Source organism: Oryx dammah, unplaced genomic scaffold (assembly GCF_014754425.2).
Source record: "Oryx dammah isolate SB20612 unplaced genomic scaffold, SCBI_Odam_1.1 HiC_scaffold_18, whole genome shotgun sequence".
Lineage (NCBI taxonomy): Eukaryota > Metazoa > Chordata > Mammalia > Artiodactyla > Bovidae > Oryx > Oryx dammah.
In genome coordinates, this window is record NW_024070202.1 from 92956465 (window position 1) to 92978693 (window position 22229).

At 43.3% G+C, this 22229-nt stretch overlaps 1 protein-coding gene across 1 annotated transcript; it reads left to right on the forward strand.

The window, feature by feature from the left end:
* The first annotated feature begins 4336 nt into the window (after positions 1 to 4336).
* Positions 4337 to 21376, forward strand: FAM71F1 (family with sequence similarity 71 member F1). Its single transcript, XM_040259587.1, has 7 exons — positions 4337 to 4585; positions 5794 to 5978; positions 7481 to 7733; positions 11848 to 11969; positions 15012 to 15049; positions 18587 to 18757; positions 19693 to 21376. The coding sequence occupies exons 1-7, from the start codon at positions 4337 to 4339 to the stop codon at positions 19704 to 19706; spliced, it is 1032 nt and encodes a 343-aa protein (XP_040115521.1). The 3' UTR covers positions 19707 to 21376.
* Positions 21377 to 22229: the final 853 nt, after the last annotated feature.

Sequence of the window (22229 nt, forward strand, 5' to 3'; positions counted from 1 at the left end):
GACTCAGAGATGGAAGTCACCTGTTGAGAATAGCAGAGATACTCTACCAGCTGTAGACTGCATTCCTTTGGACTACTATGTAAGAGAATAAAAATTCTGCTTAGTTTAAGTCACTGTATTTTAGGGTCTTCTGGCTGCCTATTTTATGTTCTAAGCTTCATGTTACTACCATTACCCAGGAACCTGTCCTTCTTACTTACTTATTTGTGTTTTCTTAGTTCAAGTTTTATGATTTGTCTTCCTTTTAAAAACTTAAACTGTTAGCTAGTGGGTCATCTAATTTTTTTTTCCAAAGAATCAGCTTATGGTTTTCCTTATTCTAGAGTGCTTAGAGTTTTAAGATTATTTTTGCTACCTTTACTTTAATTAATTTCCAGCCACTTATGGAATTGTTGAGTCACATCCTTTCCTCCTCAACATTCTTTCTCCATTGTTCCATTGTCCTATGGCATCTAAAACTGCTGAAAAGAAGTCCAAGGTCAGTCTCATTTTCTTCTTGGTAGATGGTCTGCTGTTTCTGCTGGGATGTTTACAGTAGGAAGCTTTTGTTATCCCTAAGATTTAGGAACTTCACAAGAGCTATTCTGATTTCAGTGGTGTCTTTACTTAATTTACCTGGAATATAGGAAATTCTGTTCATTTGCCAAGCTGAGTCTTTTTGTTTCAGAATTGGCTTTTCTTTTATGCTTGTGACTACTTTTTCAATTTCATTTGTTCCCTGTTCATCAGGACTCTAGCTGTATGTTGGATCAATATAAACATCTCACATAGCTACCACTTTCTTTCTAATCATTTCATCTCTTTGTGCTTCTCTTTTGTGTCTGTGTGATATTCTCCCACCTGTTATCCATGGCACCGACTCACTTTTCTGTTATAGCAACTCTACTTCTTGTGGTTTCTAATGTGACTTTCAGATATTTAGTGTGTTTTTCTTCTATTTCTTTCCTTACCTTTTCAAGTCTCCTTTTCATTTAATTTTGGTATCTCTGAATTTTTGTTTCATAGGGTCTCATATTGTATTCAGTTACAGTGATACTTTTCAAAGAATTTATTCTATTTTCTGAAATCATTTTTCTTCTGATGTGTATTCTTTACATGTATTTTTATACTGACATTCTTTGGGAGAGGAGAATAGTATCTCACGTAGATCCCATGGTAGCTCTTCACTAAGAAATAGTGACTAGTACTTGAATCCATTTGCCCTTGAGATATAACTTCTATTTCATAGGAAATGTAGTAGCTAGAGAAGCAAGCTAACACAAGGGAAAAACAGAGAGATACAGAAGGTGGGACATTCTGTAGGACAACTGACTCAATTGTTTCCACCAGTAAGTGTTCTAAAAAAGGGACTGGATGAGATTAAGCTTAACAGGTATTATGGTCCTTGATTGGATACTGATATGAATAAACCAGATAAGAATAATTGGAAAAATTTTAATATGGCCTGGAAATTAAATGAAATGGGATAAACTAACTAAAACACAAAGGTAGAAAGTGTTGCCTAAACAAAACAGGTATAAAAATGTTATAAAACCATTTTTACAGTATGATCTCATTTTAGTACACACAAAGGTAGCTGTTACAGTGAGTGATATTCTCTGGGTGGTAGGAATATGCTACTTGTTTTTAAGCTTGTCTGTATTTTCTAATATGTACTTTTTATGTAATACAGTTTTTTTTTTTAAATAGTGGAGAAGGGAATGGCTACTCACTCCAGTATTCTTACCTGGAGAATTCCATGGATAGAGGAGCCTGGCAGGCTATAGTCCATGAGGTCACAAAGAGTCAAACATGACTGAGCAACTAACACTTTACTTTTATATTTAAAATATTTACCATGAAGATAATAAAGCTTAAGCTTCAAGAGCCCTTTTCATGTGCCCTTCCAAGGTCTAGGAGGACATCCCTCTAGCAATTTTGTACCATACTTTTGTAGGATTTTTAAATTTCATTTTTGATTTCTCTAGCATTTTTAAATTGTGGTAAAAGACACATAATGAAAAGTTCACTCTTTTAACCATTTTTAGGTTTACAGTTCAGTGGTAGTACATACATTCACATTGTTGTACAAATATCATCACCACTCATTTCCAAGGCTTGGTCATCTTTCCAAACTTAAACTCTGTACCCGTTAAACAATATCTCTTGACTCACCCCTCTCTCCAGTCTTTTTATTTTTAAGAATCTCCAAAACTCTATAAGCTTTAAACTCCACAAAACCTGGGCCTAGCCTCAACTGACAACCAGGTATCCTAGTCATTCTTGAGAAAGCTTTTGAAATGATACCTAACCCTGACAAGGTGACTTTAACCTCAAACCAAAGGACAATCAACATACTCAAGGAAACTCTCACCAAAGTGTTCATCAGTAAATGTGCAAAAGTCAATAATTGTGGCAACAGCAACAACAGTGTATACACATAACAACAAAACCAGCGAATATTACGAATCTATATTAACAACTTTTCCCAAAAGTTACTTGTTTGTCATTCTTAAGGTCCAATTTTATTGTAAAGTTAAGCCTATTTTCTTCATTACTTAGAATTATTGGGAAATAGTACCATAACTTCCTGTAAAATTAGTCCAGAGGAGTATATAGGCATTTTATATAGTTCCATCAGCTAGTTTTAAGCCTGATTCAAAATCAAAGAAACCTTTATTTCTTTAGAAGAAGTTCAAGGTAAGAGTCCAGGACTAGTATAATTTTATGATCCTCAAGGAACTGGAGCCCTTTTATCTTGCTATGCTACCATCCTTAGCATGCCAATTCATGGCCCAGTAGGGATGCTCAAGCTCCAGCCATCAAGTCTATATTCCAGTCTGAAGGGAAAAATGAGTGAAAAAGAGCATGCCCCCTTCCCATGATGATTCCGTATAGAAATTTCATCCAACTCCTGATCTTGCATCAGTTTTGCCCTATAGCCTTAGCTAGCCAAGAGAGAGGCCAGGAAACACAATCTTTATTCCACAAACTCATGCCAACTAAAAACCAGACGCTCTATTACTAGAGACCCAATGGTCAAATATATCCAAACCATACATCTAAGCTTTACTGCAGCATGTAAGCTTTAGCTGTGAAAAGCATCGTATCAGTGTACTAATTATCATCAATTTTCACTGCGTGTTGTTTCCAGGGAAATGTAAACCACTGGATGTGGTCTCTGACCCCATCCCTAGAGAATATTACCAGAGAAGACATTTCCTCACACGGTAAAAAAAAGGAAAACAAGGAACGTGAGGGTAGAAGCTGTGCCCATGAGACAGCCTATAGAGCCGGATTATAATAGAAACAGCCAGAGAGGGGTGATGGAATCAGCAAAGGAAAGCCTCGTGACCTTTCAGCCTTCTCCCTGGCTTGATAATGTAATACAGAAATAAACCTCCCCACTTGTACTTTGCATATTTTGGTTGTCATATTGCTTTTCTAAATTGATTGCATTTGACCTTGATGAGGGAATTTACCTTGGTGGTTAATAGAGTTTGGAATTTTATTCAAACTAGAATAGAATTTCTCCCTGAAATAGTGGTAGTGGTCAGTAGGAGTGGTGGTCATTGTGCTGGGTTCTTTGCCTCTTATCTAGCTGCCCCAAGATGTGGGATCTTTTTTCCTCTGGCTCAGGGATGAGGCAGACTCACTCTCTGAGAAGAAGCAGGGTGTGTTGATCTAGCAGAGCGGCTCACTGGGATTCTGTTCCTTTCAGCTGGCACCCCCACCCAGCCAGCCTCTGGGTAAGAAACCACTTATTCCTACTGTTCTTCAGTTTGACTTCCTTAGGGAAATTAGCCCCACAGAAGTAGCCAGCCAGTGGTAGCAAAGTATAGAGCAGGCACCTACAGTCCTGCACCTTCTCCCAGAACCAGCAGAGGCTACCACAGATAGACCAGGGCACATGGGGCCCACATGGTACAAAGCTCAGGAAAGCTGTTTTAAATCAACCACCGCACTTAAAACTCTTTGGGGGTAGGTCACATTTGGAGTAAGGGAGGCTTGAAAGGCAGGGAGGGGACTTTCCTCTTAATAGCGGAAGGAGCTTCCTAACAGCCTTCCTTCTCTGCTTTGTGCCTGGGTCAGCAAGTTCTAGGGGAGCTGAGTCCTCAGGTCCCAAGGTGGCTGGGGCCTGTCAGGGCACGCAGTAAGCTGTGAAAGCACTCTGGAGGAAAAGGGAGGCTCCTCTTCATTTCCCTTTCCTGCAGGCCTGCCCTGGTTTTCCATGATGTCATCCATTCATCATTGTGAGCTGATTGGTGGCCCCAGGCCTTGGCTGGCTGCCCAAGGCCAGGAGGGAAGAAAGAGGACCCAGGACAAATGCGCGGCAGGCCCCTGAGTATGTGCGGAAATGTTGTCATCAGTTCCACATAGAAAGACTTGGAACAAATCGAAGAAGACAGTAAAAGTCACAAGATCCTATCCAACCTTCCCTTCCCTGAATGCCTGGGAAGAATTCAGGGGCCTCTTTCCTGTGGATGGGGAACCAAATCCTGGAGTGGGCCTGGGTGTGGAGGAGGGACTGCTCGGCCAGATGGTTCATTCTCCAGAATTCAGCCTGTTTCCTGAATCAGTGGTGTTTGAAAGCAACTTTGTCCAGGTACTCTTGGGCCGCTCCGAATGGCACTCCTTGATTCCTCTAAATCTCTTCCCACAATGTGACAGAGAGTCTGTCCCCGGAACTGGAGTGGAGTGACAACTGAGGCAAAGAGAGGAACCAAAGGCAAGGCTACCCACACCTGACCCTGGCGTTGCAGAGTCCCAGATAGGCTTTCTCCTGCAGTCACTCTGGGGAGAGAGGTCAAGGGTTCTCTGCTCTGAGGGGAGGGTTTGATCTCTGAATCCCTTAGTTTACTTCATCCTCCAGGCTGTCAGTTCAAAGTAGATGAACAAAGAGGCAGTAAAATGAGAGGCTATTTAGGGCTTTAGAGCAGAAATGCTGATGGATGAAAGAATAGAAGTTGGGTACCCAGAGAGATCTAGGCTTGGAGTCCGGTCCACTTTTTTCTCGTCAGGGGATGTCATGGTGCAGGTGACCTGTGCACCAGTTTTCTCTGTTGTAAAAGAGGTGGGACTGACCTGGCTGTTCCATAAAACATGGGAAGCAAAGGCCTCAGTACAGGAGCACTCAGTGCATTTTGTTTCCTTGCCTGGGCTCTCCTTAGGCCAGATGGGACCCAGAATAAGCAGCGCTTGGGGGTTACAGGGGCCTGACAGTGAAAAAAAGATGCGGGAGATAATAGGGCCCCTCAAGAAAGTGCCAAAGGACAGGTTTTTTTAAAAATAAAAGCCAGGAAGCAGTCTGGGGAGGATTCATGGAAGTGTGACACATGTCAGGAGACTCTTGTGGGCAATTGCTAATATTGGGTTAGTCAAAAAGTTCATTCGATTTTTCCATTTCAGCTTAAAAAACCCAAATGAACTTCGTGGTCAACCCAGAATAGGCAAAGTAAATACTGTTACAATTGTTTAACCAATATAGGTTTAACTGTGGTTCCAAACAAGTGATGACTTTGCCCCCACCAGTAGTGGAGCCATGTCTGAAGCCATTGGCCATGTCTGAATGAAGCATTTTGGATTGTCACAATTTGGGGGTGGGGTTGGGGTGGTCACTGCTATCCGCATCTTATTGGGCGGAGGCCATGGATGCTGTTAAACATCTTACAACACACAGGAGAGCCCACTGCCCCCAAACAAAGAATTATCCAGCCCCAAATGTAAACAGTGCCGAGTTTGAGAAGCTCTCTCGTGAAACATGCTGCTGCTCCTGCCAAACGCTCAGACTGTGCCTGGGGGACTGCTTTGCAGGTCAGAAAGGGCAGGAACTGGATAGACATCTACAAAGCCTGCAACACCATGGCCCTGGGGGTGACCTCCTCCGTGCCCTGCCTGCCTCTTCCCAACATCCTCCTCATGGCCAGTGTCAAATGGCACCATGGGCAGAACCAGACATGGAACAAACCATCCACAGCCCCCAAGATCATCCTGAAGAGGTGAGCATTCTGAAGTAGGGCAAAGTGGGAGGCACATAACATGGACAGGAAGGAGGGCCAGTCTACATCCCCACTTTCCTTCTTTTTTTTTTTTCCCCCACTTTCCTTCTTATTACATTCACTGCACTGAATTCTTAGGAAGTCTCTCTACTCTGGGGCTAGGGACAAAGAAGCCAAGGGGTCTAGGAGATGAGGCATTGGTTGGGAGATGCAGGTTCTAAACCTTATGCAACTGACTAGACTCAAAACCAGAGAAGGCAATGGCACCCCACTCCAGTACTCTTGCCTGGAGAATCCCATGGACGGAGGAGCCTGGTAGGCTGCAGTCCATGGGGTCGCGAAGAGTCCGACATGACTGAGCAACTTCACTTTCACGCAATGGAGAAGGAACTGGCAACCCATTTCAGTGTTCTTGCCGGGAGAATCCCAGGGACAGTGGAGCCTTGTAGGCTGCCATCTATGAGGTCGAGGAGAGTCGGACACGACTGAGGCGACTTAGCAGCAGCAGCAGCAGACTCAAAACAATTTTTGAGTCCCAAGTTACTTGATGCATTTCAGTTTTCCTACTGGTAAAGTGAATTGAATGAAGTCTTTATTGGAACTGTAATATTATGCTTGTCCAGGATGCAATGGCCCTTTCATTTTTTCAGATTTCCAACTTTTTATTTTGTATTGGGGTATAACCGATTAACAATGTTGTGGTAGTTTCAAGTGAACAGCAAAGTGACTCAGCCATACATATAACTTGTATCCATTCTCCCCCCATATCCTCCTCCCATCCAGGCTGGCTCATAACACTGAGTATTGTTCCATGTGCTATACCCTTGCTGGTTATCCATTTTGAATACAGCAGTGTGCAGTGGCCCTTTGAGATGCTTGAGCCTCTTCAAGATATCTCAAGAATCTCTAGATATTCCCAGAAGCCCAAGTTAACCTTTCATTGCTCCATGTTGCTTCAATAATAAACCTCTCCATTATGCTCTAAGCAGCCCCTACAGCAAGTGCATCCCAGTTCAGCTGACTAATCCCAGATCCAAAGCCAGCTCCCTAAACTTTAGCTCCTTTGGGAAGAGTAATTGAGGCCTTAAGGTCAATGAATGGACAAGCTGGACAGTGGGACCCAGCTCCTGTTGTTCTATCAAGAAGAAAATTAAAAATCCCTATGATGCCAGCTACCTTACTCCCAGGCTGCCCCTCTCAAGCAGGATTCAGGGAACACCAGCATGAGAATCGTAGCAGGATAGGTGGAGGTTAAAATGCAGATTCCAGGGCCCAACCCCAGACCTACTGAATCTGAATCTTTGGGAGTATCTTCAGGTGTCTGCATTTTAACCAAGCTCCCCAGGTGAATCTGATCTCCCTAAAGTTTGAGAATCACTGTGCTAACCATTCACCCCTACCCACCCCCAAAGGCTTGGTCCTAAAGGAGACACTGTTCATTTTAATGAAGACAGGGTTGGACCATGTGTGTTGTCAATGTGTGTCTTCCCTTGCATCTTCAGGATTCTCCCATTGAAGTTTGTGGAGCTCCAGGTCTCTGACCACCTTCAACGTGTCCTGCGGTTGAGGACAGTCACAGAGAAGATATACTATCTAAAACTCCACCCCGACCATCCTGAGACTGTCTTCCACTTCTGGATCCGGCTCATTCAAATTCTGCAGAAGGGCCTGTCCATCACCACCAAAGACCCCAGGATTCTTGTCACTCACTGCCTGGTACCCAAGAGTAGCTGCAGTCCCTCAGGAGACTCACAGGTAAGTGGACACTATGGCCTCCTCCAGCCAAGGCCAGAGCTGAGCTGTAGAGCTTTGCTAAGCTGATATGGCAGCACCCTGGGAAGGCGATCCCTGCCTTAGGCCTTTTTAATCAGTTTTTTGATTAAAATTCACTCAAGTGTACAGTTCAGCATTTTCAGTAAATGTATAGAGTTCTGCAACCATCACCACAATATCAACCTAAAAAATTCCCTCATGCCCATTTGCAGTCATTCTGTTCTTACTTTCTGCCCTAGGCAACCACTGATCTGTCTTCAAACTCTACTCATATTTCTGAAACATTTCACATACATGGAATCCTATAATATATAGTGTTTTGTGTCTGGCTTCTTTCACTTAACAACGTAAGGTTTTTCAAGTTCATTCATATCATAGCATGAGGCCAACTCTCTGTTAGAGTCATAGATTATCAATAATTTCTTCCTTTTTATTGCTGAATAGTATTCCACTACATAGATAGACCACATTTTGTTTGCCTAGTCACCAGCTGATGGACATTTGGATCACTTTCGTGCATGCATGCTCAGTCCTGTCCAACTCTTTGAGACCCCACGGACTGCATCCCACCAGGCTCCTCAGTCCATGAAATTTTCTAGGCAAGAATACTGGAGTGGGTTGCTCTTTCCTCCTCCAGGGGATCTTCATGGCCCAGGTATTGAATCTGCATCTCCTGTATCAGCAGGCAGATTCTTTACTGCTGCACCACCTGGGAGAGCTTTGGATTATTTCATTTGGGCCTATTATGAATAATGCTGCTGTGAACATTTGTGTACAAGGTTTTGTATAGATGTATGTTAGGGTATGTTTTTATTTGTTGTGGGTAGATTCCAAGAATTTGGAATTGGTGAGTCATATGGTAATTTTGTGTTTAAACAGGCAAACCTTTTTCCAGACTGTACCATTTACATTCCCACCAGGAATGTGAGAGGGTTTCGCTTTCTCCCCATCTTCACCAACAATGATATTATCTTCTTAATTAAAGCCATTCTAGGGGGTATGTTGTGTTTTTAATTAGGATTGCCTGTCAAGGAACTTTTCATAGACTTGTTAACCATTTACATATATTCTTGGTGAAATTTCTATTTAAATCTTTTGCTTATTAAAAAAAATTTTTTTAATTGAGTTGTAAGAGCTCTTTGCATATTATGGATACAAGTCCTTTATCAGATATATGACTTGTAAATGTTTTTTCACAGTCTGTGAGTTGTCTTTTCATTTTCTTAATGATGTTTTCTAAGGAGCAAAAGTTTTAAATTTTGATAAAGTACAATTTATCAATTTTTTCTTTAATAGGTCTGACTTTTAGTGGTGTATCTAAAAACTTTTTGTTCAACCCAAAGTCACAAAGGTGTTATCCTATATTTTCTTCAAGAAGTTGTATAGACTTCTTTTTGGAAAAAAAAAAATTTTTTTTTTTTTGGCCACATCACGTGGCATGTGGGATCTTAGTTCCCCAGCCAAGGACTGAATACGAGCCTCTGCCATTTGAAACATGGAGTCTTAATCACTGGACCACCAGGGAAGTCCCTAGACTTAGCTCTTACGTGTAGGTCTTTGATCCCTGAGTTAATATTTTTGTATGATGTGAGGTAAGGGTACATTTTTAAGTAAATTTTTTTTGGCATGTGAGTGTTATAACTGTTCTAGTACCATTTGTTAAAAGACTATACTTCCCACGTTGAATTGTCTTGGCATTGGACCATAAACGTAAGGATTTATTTCTGGCTTCTCAGTTCTGTTCCATTGATCTGTTTGCCTATTCTTGTGCCAATACCACAATGTCTTGATAAATGAAACTTTATAGTAAGTTTTTTGAAACTTCTGAATTTTAATATTTGAAATTGGGTGTTGTAAATCTTCCAATTTTGCTCTTTTTCAAATTGTTTTGGAATAGCCAATTCCAGATCCTCTGCATTTCCATGTAAATTTTAGGATCAATTTGCCAATTTCTGCAAAAAAATACAAAAAAACCTGCTGGAATTTTGATAAGGATATGTTGAAGGTATACAACAATTTGGGGAAAATTGACGTCTTGACAATATTGAGTCTTTCAGTACATATGTATACAAAGTCTTTCCATTTATTCAATCTAATTTAATTTCCCTTAGCAATGTTTGCAGCCTTCAGTTTATAAGTTCTGCACTTCTTTTGTTCAATATATTTCTAAGTATTTGATTGTTGTTGATATTATTGTGAATGGAATTGTGTTGTCTTAATTTTGTATCACTTACTGAAAGTATATAGAAATACAGTCGATTTTTGTGTATTATTGTTTATTAGCTGTAGTAGTTTTCATGGATTCCTTAGGATTTTCTACATATATGCATACATTCTTATTATCTGTAAATAAATACAGCTTAATTTCATTTCTCATTTAGATCCATTTATTTGTTTATTGCTTATCACATTAGTTAGAACCTTCAGTACAATGTTTAATAAAAGTAACAAAAGCAGACATCCTTGCCTCACTCCGGGTATTAGGGGGAAAATATCCAGTCTTTCACTAAGTATGATATGAACTATGGGATTTTTGTAGATGCCCTTTATAAGATAGAGGAAATTCCTTTCTATTCCTTGTTTATTAAGAGTTTTTATCATGAATGGGTATTAGATTTTGGCAAATGCTTCTCTGTCTACTAAGATGATCATATTGTTTGTTCTTTATTCTATTAAGATAGTATATTGTTGTTGTTTAGTTGCTAAGTTGTGTCCAATTCTTTGCAACCCCATGGACTGACTGTAGACTGCCAGGCTCCTCTGTCTATGGGATTCTCCAGGCAAGAATACTGGAGTGGGTTGCCATTTCCTTCTCCAGGGGATCTTCCCAACCCAGGGATAGAACCCAGGTCTCCTGCACTGGCAGGTAGATTTTTTACCACTGAGCCAACAGGGAAGCCCATATATTATATTACTTTAATTCTTAGATGTTAAACCAGGCTTGTGTTCCTGCAATAAATTCCATTACATTAGGATGTATATGATCCTTTCTATATAGCTTGATTTGGTTTGCTAGCATTTTGTTAAGAGTTTTTCACCTATGTTCATTAGAAATATTGGTCTGTAGTGTTCTTGCGATAGCCTGGCTTTGGTATCAGAATAATACTTACCTTATTGAGTAATTTAAAAAGTGTTCCCTCCTCCTCTGTTCCTGAATTTTTGAAGAATTGATGTTACTACTTCTTTAAATATTTGATAGAAATCAGGGAAGCCACCTGGGCTTTTTTGCCTCAGGCCTTGGAGTCTAATGAACTGAAGCCTGACGTGAGCTACAACATAAGCTCCACAATGGCTGAGATTTTTATCTGTTTTTTTCACTGAGATTCCCCGGTGCCTGGTAAGTAGTTGATATTCAGTAAATATTAATATTAAATGAACATGAGCAGCGTGCACAACTAGGGGACATTCCAGGTGGTGCAGTGGTAAAGAATCTGCCTGGCAGTGTGGGAGATGCAAGAGATATGGGTTTAATCCCTGGGTCAGGAAGATCCCCTGGAGGAGGAAATGGCAACTCACTCCAGTATTCTTGCCTGGAAGAGTCTATGGACGGAGGAGGCTGGTGGGCTACAGTCCATGGGGCCTCAGAGTCTAACATGACTGAGCATGTGCACACACACACCCGCACAACTAGAACATCCGAGGGGCATCACAGGCAACAAGAAAAGAGGCAATTTTACTTTGGCATAAAAAGCACCCCAACACAGGATATTTCTTAGAGAAATGAATTTGAAAAACATTAAATTTCTACAATAAACATTTAATCCCCTCTATTTAAATATAAAACCAAGTACAGTAAGTTTTATTAAAGTTTATATTAATAGACTGTTCAATAACATAGTAAGGTATGTTAAGAATAGCTTATATACACTAAATTATGTTTTAACAATATTATTCTTAGGACATCAAAGGAAATTTATAACAATAGAGATCAAAACAGATATAGCCTCAGAATTGCCTCTCTGAGCTGCTGACATGGCTTTGTCTGATGGAACACTTTAGGTTCTAACACTTTAGGGTCTAGACCATGATATTAGGAAAATGTGCAGAGATGCTAAGACCTTAACAACCTGGCTTTGTTTTTCTTTCCTCTATCTAGTTAGTACGTAAGAAACCCCAAGCTTCCCAGCCCAGCGAGAGCCTCATGCAGCTGATGGCCAAAGGAGAGAGTGAGGCCCTCTGTCAGATCTTTGCGGACTTGCATCAGCACAACCTGTTCAGGTACATGACTCAAATCCAGCCAGCTTGATGTCCGCAGGTGGTCTGCCCCAGAGACCCAGAAACCAAGTAATCTGGTTAAAGGGCACAAGGAAGTACATGAAATTCTGTCCTTCCATATCCAATCCAGTCTGTATTTTTGACTCAGGGAAACCTTTTCGTGGTCTCTTTGCCTGATTGTCCTCCACAAGCACTGTGGGCTTGACTTCAGAGGAGGATATTCATAAAAAATGAAAAGTAACCTCTTCAATATTAAGAATAAATTAGTGACACAGTGGAAAAGTAAAACCTAATTTCTAATCTAGTTCCTAGATTTCCTGCTGAGAAATAATCAAAACATTGTTTAAAACATCCTCTATCACTGAGTTCCTTTACCTACATACTTGGCCTCTGCTTGGACTCTATGGAGCTTCTGTGGTCATTTTTTTGTGTTTTCTGGAAAGCTCCCTCATGTAGGCCTGTCTTCTCCATGTCTGAGGAAATGTCATTGTAGGTACAGATGACTTGGGGTTGACTCTTAGGACTGGTGTATGAGAGAGACAAAAGCAGAGCGCAGTTAGACCTCAGACTACCACGGCCAGAGAGCGAAGATCAAGTGGGAACCGGAGTCCTAGCGAACTTGACATGTGGTGTCAAAGAAAAGGGAGAACAGAAATAAATTAGTAAATGTCACCACAAGAGAAAGACACCAGAGAAGGAGATTTTGTCATAACAGGGACCAGCAAATCAGAGGAAGAATTTTAAAAAGAAAGTTCTTTTGTATGTATGAGTGCCAGTAATAAACTGAAAATCAGGAGAGCGCAGAGGAGGCGAAGTCTCATAGTGGGTAAGTGCTCACATGGGTTTGGACCCAAGTCACTGCTCTATGAGCCCTTGGGCACACTGCTTAATTCTGCTGGGCCTCAGTTTTCAGATCTGTAAAGTGGAAATTATGATAATGCCAACCTCATCCAGATAGTGTCAGTATAAAATGAACCCATATGCATCATGTGCTTGGCTGGTCCTCAGCAAATTTAGAGGCAGTTATAAGTTAACTTTCAACAAATATTGACTTGTATTCTAACTTGGGCTGAAAGTAGAAAAGTGATAACACAAGAAAAAGACTTATTAGTTGCCCGCTGTTGAATAATTTTTTATACTGGGGTTGTCACTCGGTATATCACACAGAGATCTGTAATGAAGAAGTTCCAGGGTAAGATATCACATTCTGAACAGGAGAGCTCTGGACTTAATACAGCAATTTTTTTTTTTTTTTTGACCACACCACTCAGCTTGCAAGCTCTTAGCTCACTGACCAAGGGTAGAACTCCTGAGCCCAGGCAGTGGAAGTGCAGAGTTCTAACCATTGGACCATCAGGGAATTCCCAGAACAAGATATTCTGAAGCAACTTTTTGATTGTCTCAAAATGTTAACTCACAGATTTTCTTTATTACTCTTAGGACAAGCCTCTGTTTATACCTCATTAGCCACACCTATATTTAGTCAAAGCTATGGTTTTTCCAGTAGTCATGTATGGATGTGAGAGTTGGACCAGAAAGAAAGCTAAGCACTAAATAACTGATGCTTTCAAATTGTGGTGCTGGAGGACTCTTGAGAGTCCTTTGGACTGCAAGAAGATCAAACAGTCAATTCTAAAGGAAATCAACCCTCAATATTCATTGGAAGGACCGTTGCTGAAGCTGAAGCTCTAATACTTTGGTCACCTGATACAATGAGTCGACTCACTGGAAAAGACCCTAATGCTGGGAAAGATTGAAGGCAAAAGGAGAAGGGGTGGCAGAGGACGAGATGGTTAGATAGCATCACCAACTCAATGAACATGAATTTGAACAAACTCCAGGAGATAGTGGAAGGCAGAGGAGCTGCGTGTGCTGCAGTCTATGGAGTTGCAAAGAGTGGGACATGACTTAGAGACTGAATAACGATAGCCATACCCAGTTGCAAAGGAGGCTGGGAAATGAAGCCTCCACTCCACATAGCCATGGGCCCAACACAAAATTAGATGCTCTGCCTCAGCAGAAGGGAAGAAGGGATGCTGGGGGCCTACTGGCAATCTCTGGCACAGAGAGATTTTAATATCTCTCAAAGGTCAGAGAAGTTGAAGACCTGAAGGAAAAACTCACAGAACTCAGATAAAGGATGGGGAAAGTTGTGCAGACTAAGGGAACAAATGGGTGTAAGACTAAGGCTTCGCCCTGAGTAAGAAGCCTAATGAGTCAGTGTAGAGAAAGGGAAGGAAGATCAGTGGGAAAGTGGGGATGTTGGTAGGTGGACATATGTTGAAGTGGGCAGGGCCCAAGCCAGGCAGGGCCTGGGAAGCCATGTGAATGGATTTAAGCTTTTAAGTGTAATGGGAACCTTAGCATTTTAAATAGGGAAGTGCTGTGATCCCATTTACATTTTTAAAAGGTCAAGCTGGCTGCTTCGTGACAGCGATTTGAAAACAGGGAGGCTAGGTGTGATGGGACCAGCCAGGGAGCCATGGCAACCGAGTCCGGGCTGTCATGTACAAGACGGATCAGAAGGATGCGAGAAGCAGGGAACATTTAATTTTGCTTCCCCATCTCAAACAATTACTTTGTACAGATGTTTAGTTTCTTCTCTTTCATTTCCCAGCATGAAGCCCTGGAGTGATGATTTTTCTCCTCATTTAGGCAGGTTCTGGTCTGGTTGCAGTTTTAGCAGTTTTTGCACATCAACAGCAATATGCAACTTACAGCAAATAAAATAAATGGCTGAGGTGCCAAACAGATGGAGTCACGCCCACTCCACCTCAGCAAAATCAGCGTCAAGGGTTCTGCTCCCCAAACCCCTACCCCACCCTACCTCCCCCTTCTCTAGTTTTCCTTCTGGTGCTTTAATATGGGTCACATCCACCCAGTATATAGCCACAGCTGTCCTTTTTCATATTTATATCTGCCTCTAAAGCTTTTGTTGCATCAGGAAAAATATAACAAGAAACAAGCTTTAAAACAAGAGTCTCACTCTCTATTCTTTTCCTTCTGACCTTCATTTCCTCGATCCTGAAATGACTGGAGTTCCAGGAGCAGCAGAAAGACAGAGAACAAAAAGGACAGCTCAGGTAAGGGAGGGCACAGAGCATCTGGATCTTGGAGAATCTTTCTGCTCTGCAGACATAGGAATAAAATTCCCTCCAGCCCCCCATCCCAACTTTCCTGTACTGTCAGGATCACCATTTTCCTCCTGTACCTTGGTTCTAGTTCTTCTGGGATTTGCGGTCACCATAGTCTATTTGGCACCACATCACCCCAGCTTCTTTCTTTGATATATTCTTTACATTCTTGAGTTCATTTCCAAGCCCACAGATCCCGCCCTAGTCCACTTTATAATCTCTTGCCTGGGCCACTGCAGCAATCTCCTGCTAGTTCATTCATTCATTCAAAAACACACATTGAGTGCTCGGTAAGTGCCAAACACTGTTGAAGGCTTTGGAGTCACAGTGAAGAAAAACACAGCACCCCATTCAGGGGTTTATAGTTTTTGGAGTCAAATGGGTGAATTTCCAAATCCTTCCAGGCAACATTCAAAGCTCAAGACTGGGGTGCTCCTGTCTTGAGGGCACAAAGGCAGAACTCCCTCACTCCTCCTGGGAAGCTGTCCCGGAAGACCTGGGGTCTGTGCTGAGTCACAGAGGATGAGTACAAGTGGGCTGGCCGAGGCGGATGAGGCAGGGATCCTAGAAAGAGACACAGAGTCTATGTGAGACAGCATGACACATTCTGGAAACAGCAGCCAGTTCCCGATGTATTCTCAGGTTCTAGTTTACCCTAAATCCACTCATTTTGGCATGGCTGATCCTGCATGAACTTTCCATCTCTTACCCATCTCACCTGATTACTCTCTCCTCCTTAATTAGAAGCTCTCTGCTTCCTTTTCTCCAGTTCAAATCTTCTGCTCTGGTCAAACCTCAGCTATCCTTCCCCATGACTTATTCATCCTCCTCTGCTCCTTTCTTCCTGACGCCACTCTAAATCCTGCCTAATCATCCAGATACACTCACAACTGAGGCTTCCCCGGTGACTCAGCGTTAAGAATCCGTCTGCAATGCAGGAGACACGGGTTCAATCCCTGGGTCAGGAAGGTCCCCTAGAGAAAGAAACGGCAACCCACTCCAGTATTCTTGCCTGGAGAATTCCATGGACAGAGGAACCTGGAGGGTTACAGTCCATGGGGTCGCAAAGAGTCAGACACAACTTAGAGACTAAACAACGACACTCACAACACCTTCCTGTCCAGGCACATCTTGCCTTGCTCATAACCGCTCTTTCATAAGTTCCCTAATTGTTTCATAGGTTTAAGTCTTATTTCTTCAACCAATACTAAACTTTTTGTATGCCTCTGAATTCCTACAGTGGGAAGCACAGGTCTGAGAACACAATAGGAGCTCAATAAATCTTCATGCACCACATCCCTAAGAAATTATTCCTCCAAATCGGCTCATAAGGCAACCAGAATATCATGTTCTATTTGGAGGAGTGCATAGATCCCAGAGGAGCTGTGCCAACTTATATCCAAACCAGGGATTCAAACTCAAACATCTGCAGGTGTTATAAAGGAGTAAAGAGTCTATGTGTCATAGATATAAGAAATGGCTAATTTTTCTCTCATCCCTATTATTCGTAGAACAACAGCTGGGCTGACACGGTTCAGCACTGAAGAGACAGTAGGGAGTGATGGGGACTGTGGCAATGAAAAAGTGAATGTTTCAATTAAAGTTTCATTAATGGTTGCCATGCTGCAACACAGGCCTGGCATTGCCAGATAATCTGATTTTTCAAGAAAAAACAAAAATCTGAATTTTTATATCATATACACCCCCACCCCCCACTTCATAAAAATCTATAGTGTGAAAGTGATAGTTGGTCAGTCGTGTCTGATTCTTTGTGAACCCATGGACTGTAGCCCTCCAGGCTCCTCGGTTCTTAGAATTCTCCAGGCAAGACTACTGCAATGCGTTACCATTCCCTTTTCCAGGGGATCTTCCCAACCCAGAGACTGAACTCGAGTCTCCTGCATCACAGGACAATCCTTTACCATCTGAGCCACCAGGGAAACCCAACAAAGTACTGCTGCTGCTAAGTCACTTCAGTAGTGTCCGACTCTGTGCAACCCCATAGACGGCAGCCCACCAGGCTCCCCCATCCCTGGGATTCTCCAGGCAAGAACATTGGAGTGGGTTACCATTTCCTTCTCCAGTGCATGAAAGTGAAAAGTGAAAGTGAAGTCGCTCAGTAGTGTCTGACTCTTAGCGACCCCATGGACTGCAGCCTACCAGGCTCCTCCATCCATGGGATTTGCCAGGCAAGAGTACTGGAGTGGGTTGCCATTGCCTCCTTCCCAACAAAGTACAGTATAGGCCAAAACTTAGTGGGCAAACAAAAGGTATCTGCAGACCAAAGTGAGCCTGGAGGTTGCCAGTTCTCAGCCCCTGTTCTTTATGGTAAGCAGAGCTGACTGCTGACCCACATTTTCTGCAAGTCTAGAATTGCTTTCTAATATTATGTGATTGCTAATACAGTGGTGAGTCATTCATGTTTTTACACATACATTCAAACACACACACATGTTACATACACATACACTCAAAACATATCCCATGAGATTAGTGTTGAAGAAGATAGAGCTAGAGAATATTTCAAACTTATTTCTAGGACTTGAGAAAACAGCTAGAACTTCAGTCATAGGACATCTGTGTCATCGGAACTGTTGCTCCCAAGATGTCCCTAGGCTGATTGCAATGAATGATCCTGGGATGTACTTAGGACCCTGTTCTTTCCTTGGACCTGAAGGAACCCCTCTTTTCTCTTTGGGCCAAGTAGCATACACTTTCAGTTTGGAAGGATGCTCACACCCCAGCCTCTTAAAACTTTTGGATGATCAGAGGGAGAGAGAGAGGGAGCTACATTTGGAAAAGCCAGCATTCCCAAGTGTACCTGTGAAGTGAACATGTCACTTCCCCATTTGTGGGTGATGTGATCTATATGGTCCTTCCTAAAACTTTAATGTGCAAATACCTCCCTAGGGATCTTGTTAACATGTAGATTCTGATTCAGAGCATCTGGGCAGACCTGAGACTGCATTTCTCACATGCTCTGGGTGACGCCAAAGCTGCTGGGCTGTGAGCCACCCTCAAGTAGCTCGAGCCAAGTGGACCAAGAACAGGCTCTGGCTTCAGACCATCTGGGTTCAAGGGCATTGCCTGTTCACCTAGCTGAATCTCCTGGGGAAATTCACTTGGTTAACCTCTCCAAGCCACGCTGGTTGCCTCGTTTTATGGGTACTGCCTGTTGACATGATGTAGTGGTAAAAACACAGGCTCTGTTGCCTGGCTATCTGGCTTGGGATTCTGGCCTTGCCTCCTCACAATGTGACCATGGGTAAGTGACTTCACCTTGCTGGGCCTCAAAATCCTCATGCATCAAATGGGGACTATGGCAGCACTGACCTCTCGGAGGTTGTTGTGAGGGTTAAAAGAGCATTAATGCGTGTAATTGTTTGGAACAGTGCCCGGCCCGTAATAAGCACCTCACAAATGTTGGCTGGAACCTGTGAGTGTGCTCTGTGAATTAAAGTACAATTGCATTCCTTTTTGACCTAGGAAAAAAAACCTCTCTGAGTGAAGACTCCATCCCTTGCACCCGTGACCTCAGTTGGAGGGATTCGTTCACCTACGGAGAGTGGGAAAGAGAGAACCCCTCTGGGCCACAATCCCTCTCGCTCCTCAGCACTCTGGCAGCCTCCACCAGGCCCCAGCTGGCCCCACTCATAGGTACGGTGACGGCATTCATCCACTGCCTTCCTGGGACCGGCCTGGGTTCAGGTTCTAGGGTCTTGGGAATGATTCCAGGAGGCTGTGGGTTGGGAGTGGGGGACTAGCCACAGCTACCTCAACCCTCTTTCTTCTTGCCCTGTTCTTCTCTACCTCCAACTGGGCTGAGTGAAACCCTAAGAGTGGCACCTCCAGAGCTACCAGAGGCCCCTGGGCTTCCTACAAGTGGCTCAAAAGACACAGACTAGCAGGACATGGCTGTCACTAGAGCTGCCTTCTCCATGCTGTACAGGAGGCATGAGGGGCTGCCTCTGCAGAGGGAGGAGCTCCTTCTCCTTCTCTGGCCTCCATGGGAATCCCAACCTTCTGCTGTGTAGAGTGGGAAGGAAGAAGTCCATGAGGAATGAAAGTGAAAGTCGCCTCTGACTCTTTATGATGCCATGGACTGTAGCCCACCGGGCTCCTATGTTCATGGGATTCTCCAGGCAGGAATACTGGAGTGGGTAGCTGATCCCTTCTTCCAGGGGATCTTCTTGAGCCAGGGATCGAACCCGAGTCTCCTGCAAGGCAAGCAGATTCTTTACCATCTGAGGCACCAGGGAAGCCCAGGAGGGATGAGGTGTAGGGATCAAATTTCTCTGAGGCCCAGCCCTTATCTTTCCAAGCACCAAGGCTCATCCATCCATCCATGTATTCATTTAACATTCATTAAGTATTTCCTATGAGCCTCTGTCTAACCAGAGAGAGATCCTTAAAGAAGGTACAGTGGTTTACGTTTTCTAGAGTAAAATATTATCCATAAGCCACTAACTTATAAGTTACCTATTATCAACAGTTGACGATTTAAAAAACTAACCAAAGTATCTAGGTGCCTATAGAAGAGCTCATAAAGCAAGCTACATCTTATTGAAAGTTTTTCTCTCCTATACTCACAGGAAGTTCTATTTGAGCCACCCTTTCACAGTAGAGAGAATCATACGACCCTTGCCAACACCACTCTGCAGCATTCAGCTTTCTGTGGGATACTGTCTTTATGGAGGGGAGGAGAAAAGCTGCACCTAAGGAAAAACTAGAATTGTCTCACGCTGACGGCATAGCCTTGGAGAGTCGCTTGGGAGCATGGCACCCAGACGAGAAGCATTATTCTGGTCCGTAACTTTGCATCCTCACCACCACACATCACCGCACCTCACGTCCCTTCCAGCACAAGAACATACGCTCTCAGAAGGACCAGGATCAAGAGAGAGGGAAGGAAGGAAAGAGAACTAGAACCAGAAAAGAGGTGGAAGAGAACGAAACAGGGCTGAAGAGGAAGGTGGAGGGCGGAAAACAGAGAAGAGGGGAGATGCAGAAAAGTGGAAACAGAAGGAAATGAGCAGCACACTGAGAGATGCCTCGCCACGCTTCTATTTATCTAATTTAAAACTTCAAAGTAAGGCCATATACCAAAGGAGACATGTGTTTTCTTCTCTGCTCAGACTCCTCTGGACAAGGATAAGGGGACAGAAATGAATTCCAGCCAAAGGCCTCTCCTTAAATGTTCCTTTTTGCCAATTTTTCTCCTTAGTCCCTCTGTTTTGATTCAAGCCTTAGACCTTCTTGCTTAGTGCATTTCCTGACTTGGACCTGCTAGCCTGGCCCTGCTGTTCCAAATGGTGGTTTGGGTCTGAGGCTACACAAGTTTCCTGAGGGAGGCTGTAAGACAAGGTGCGTGTGGTAGGGGGAATTTCTCTTTCTGAGTTTCACAAATAAGGCTTTCTATTGTCTCAGCCCTACAAACACTGGCTCAATTTCTTCTGCATACCATACCCCCTTGAAATAGAGTATCTTGTCAGTACTTATTAGATATTCCAAAGAGAGGAGACACAGGCTCAAGTTACAGGTAAATCAGAGGTTCCAGGCTCAAAGTATAGGTAAAATCAAGGGCTCACAAATTATAGATGAAGAGAGTCACTAAGGAGGGTCTGCTAGAGAGACCATGGACTGGTCTCTATTTAAAATGCAAAATATTGCACATTCAATAAAAGCCAGACTATACGTATTTCAGAAAAGGTACCCAACCTTCCAATTGGAAAGCTTTTCTGGACATCTTGCTTTGATTTAGGCTATCCTAGGGGAGGGTATTTTTCTTCACTGAAGTGGTTTTCAGACTGAAATGGTTGGAGGGCTAAAAAGTAAGTTCCTCTATCATCATTGGTCAAGCCAAGGATGAGTTATGTCCTAATTCTTGGTGATTTCAGTATCCACATAGATGATCTTTCCCATACCCTAGTCGCTCTCCTTGCCCTTCAACCCTCCTCAGCCACTGACCACCCCCCCACATGATTTACCCTAGAGTTTGCCATTAACAACTGCACCCCACCCCATCATTTCTACTCTCCAACTATATACCATCTCCTATCTTTCCCTGAGTCTGGTAATCCTTCAATGCCACCAATCCTGCAATTTCTTGCTGGGTTTTCATTATCCCTTCCTGTCCTCACATCCTCATTCCCTTCCCCTGCAGCCTAGATTCCACGATCCATCCTGCATATCATGACTCTCTTGCAAGTACCCTCAGCGCCCTTGCACCTCTTCCACTTTATTAACTGACCAGGTCGAACTCTCCACCATGACACTAAACTTCTTTTTGGCTGCACTAGGTCTCCTTGAGGTATCTGGGATCTTCGATCTTAGTTGAGGCATGCAGGATCTTTAGTTTTCAGCGTTCAGGCTCTTAGTTGCAGGATCTAGTTCCCTAACAAGGGGTTGAACCCAGGGCCCCTGCATTAGGACACTAGGGAGTTCCCCATGCCACTAAACTTGCCTAGAGAAAAATCACATGCCATACTACCCAGTTTCACCTCAACATTATCTCAGTTCTCACGAGGGTCCTTAATATTGCCTGGAGCTCATACTGTGTTCCCCTCATCTGCTCTCTCTGCTGAATGGCTATTTCACATCTTCTCCTTTGGGTGGGTGGCTCTCCCAGTGCCTCCTGATGGACCCAGCTTCCTATTTCACTGGGAACGTAGTAGCAATTGAAAGAGAACTCAAAGTTCTCATGACCACCCCTACCACTCACCTAGAACCAGACCAGCAGATCTAGATTCTCTTCTTGTTAATATAAAAGAACTGCCTGCTGCTGCTGCTGCTAAGTCTCTTCAGTCGTGTCCGACTCTGTGCGACCCCATAGACGGCAGCCCATCAGGCTCCACCATCTCTGGGATTCTCCAGGCAAGAACACTGGAGTGGGTTGCCATTTCCTTCTCCAATGCATGAAAATAAAAAGTGAAAGTGAAGTCGCTCAGTCGTGTCTGACTCTTAGCGACCCCATGGACTGCAGCCTACCAGGCTCCTCCATCCATGGGAGTTTCCAGGCAAGAGTGCTGGAGTGGGGTGCCATTGCCTTCTCCTAGCTCTAAGCAAAGTCCAACTCTTCCTCTGTTGTACTGGGTCCCCTCCCACCTCACCTACTCAAGGACATTGCTCC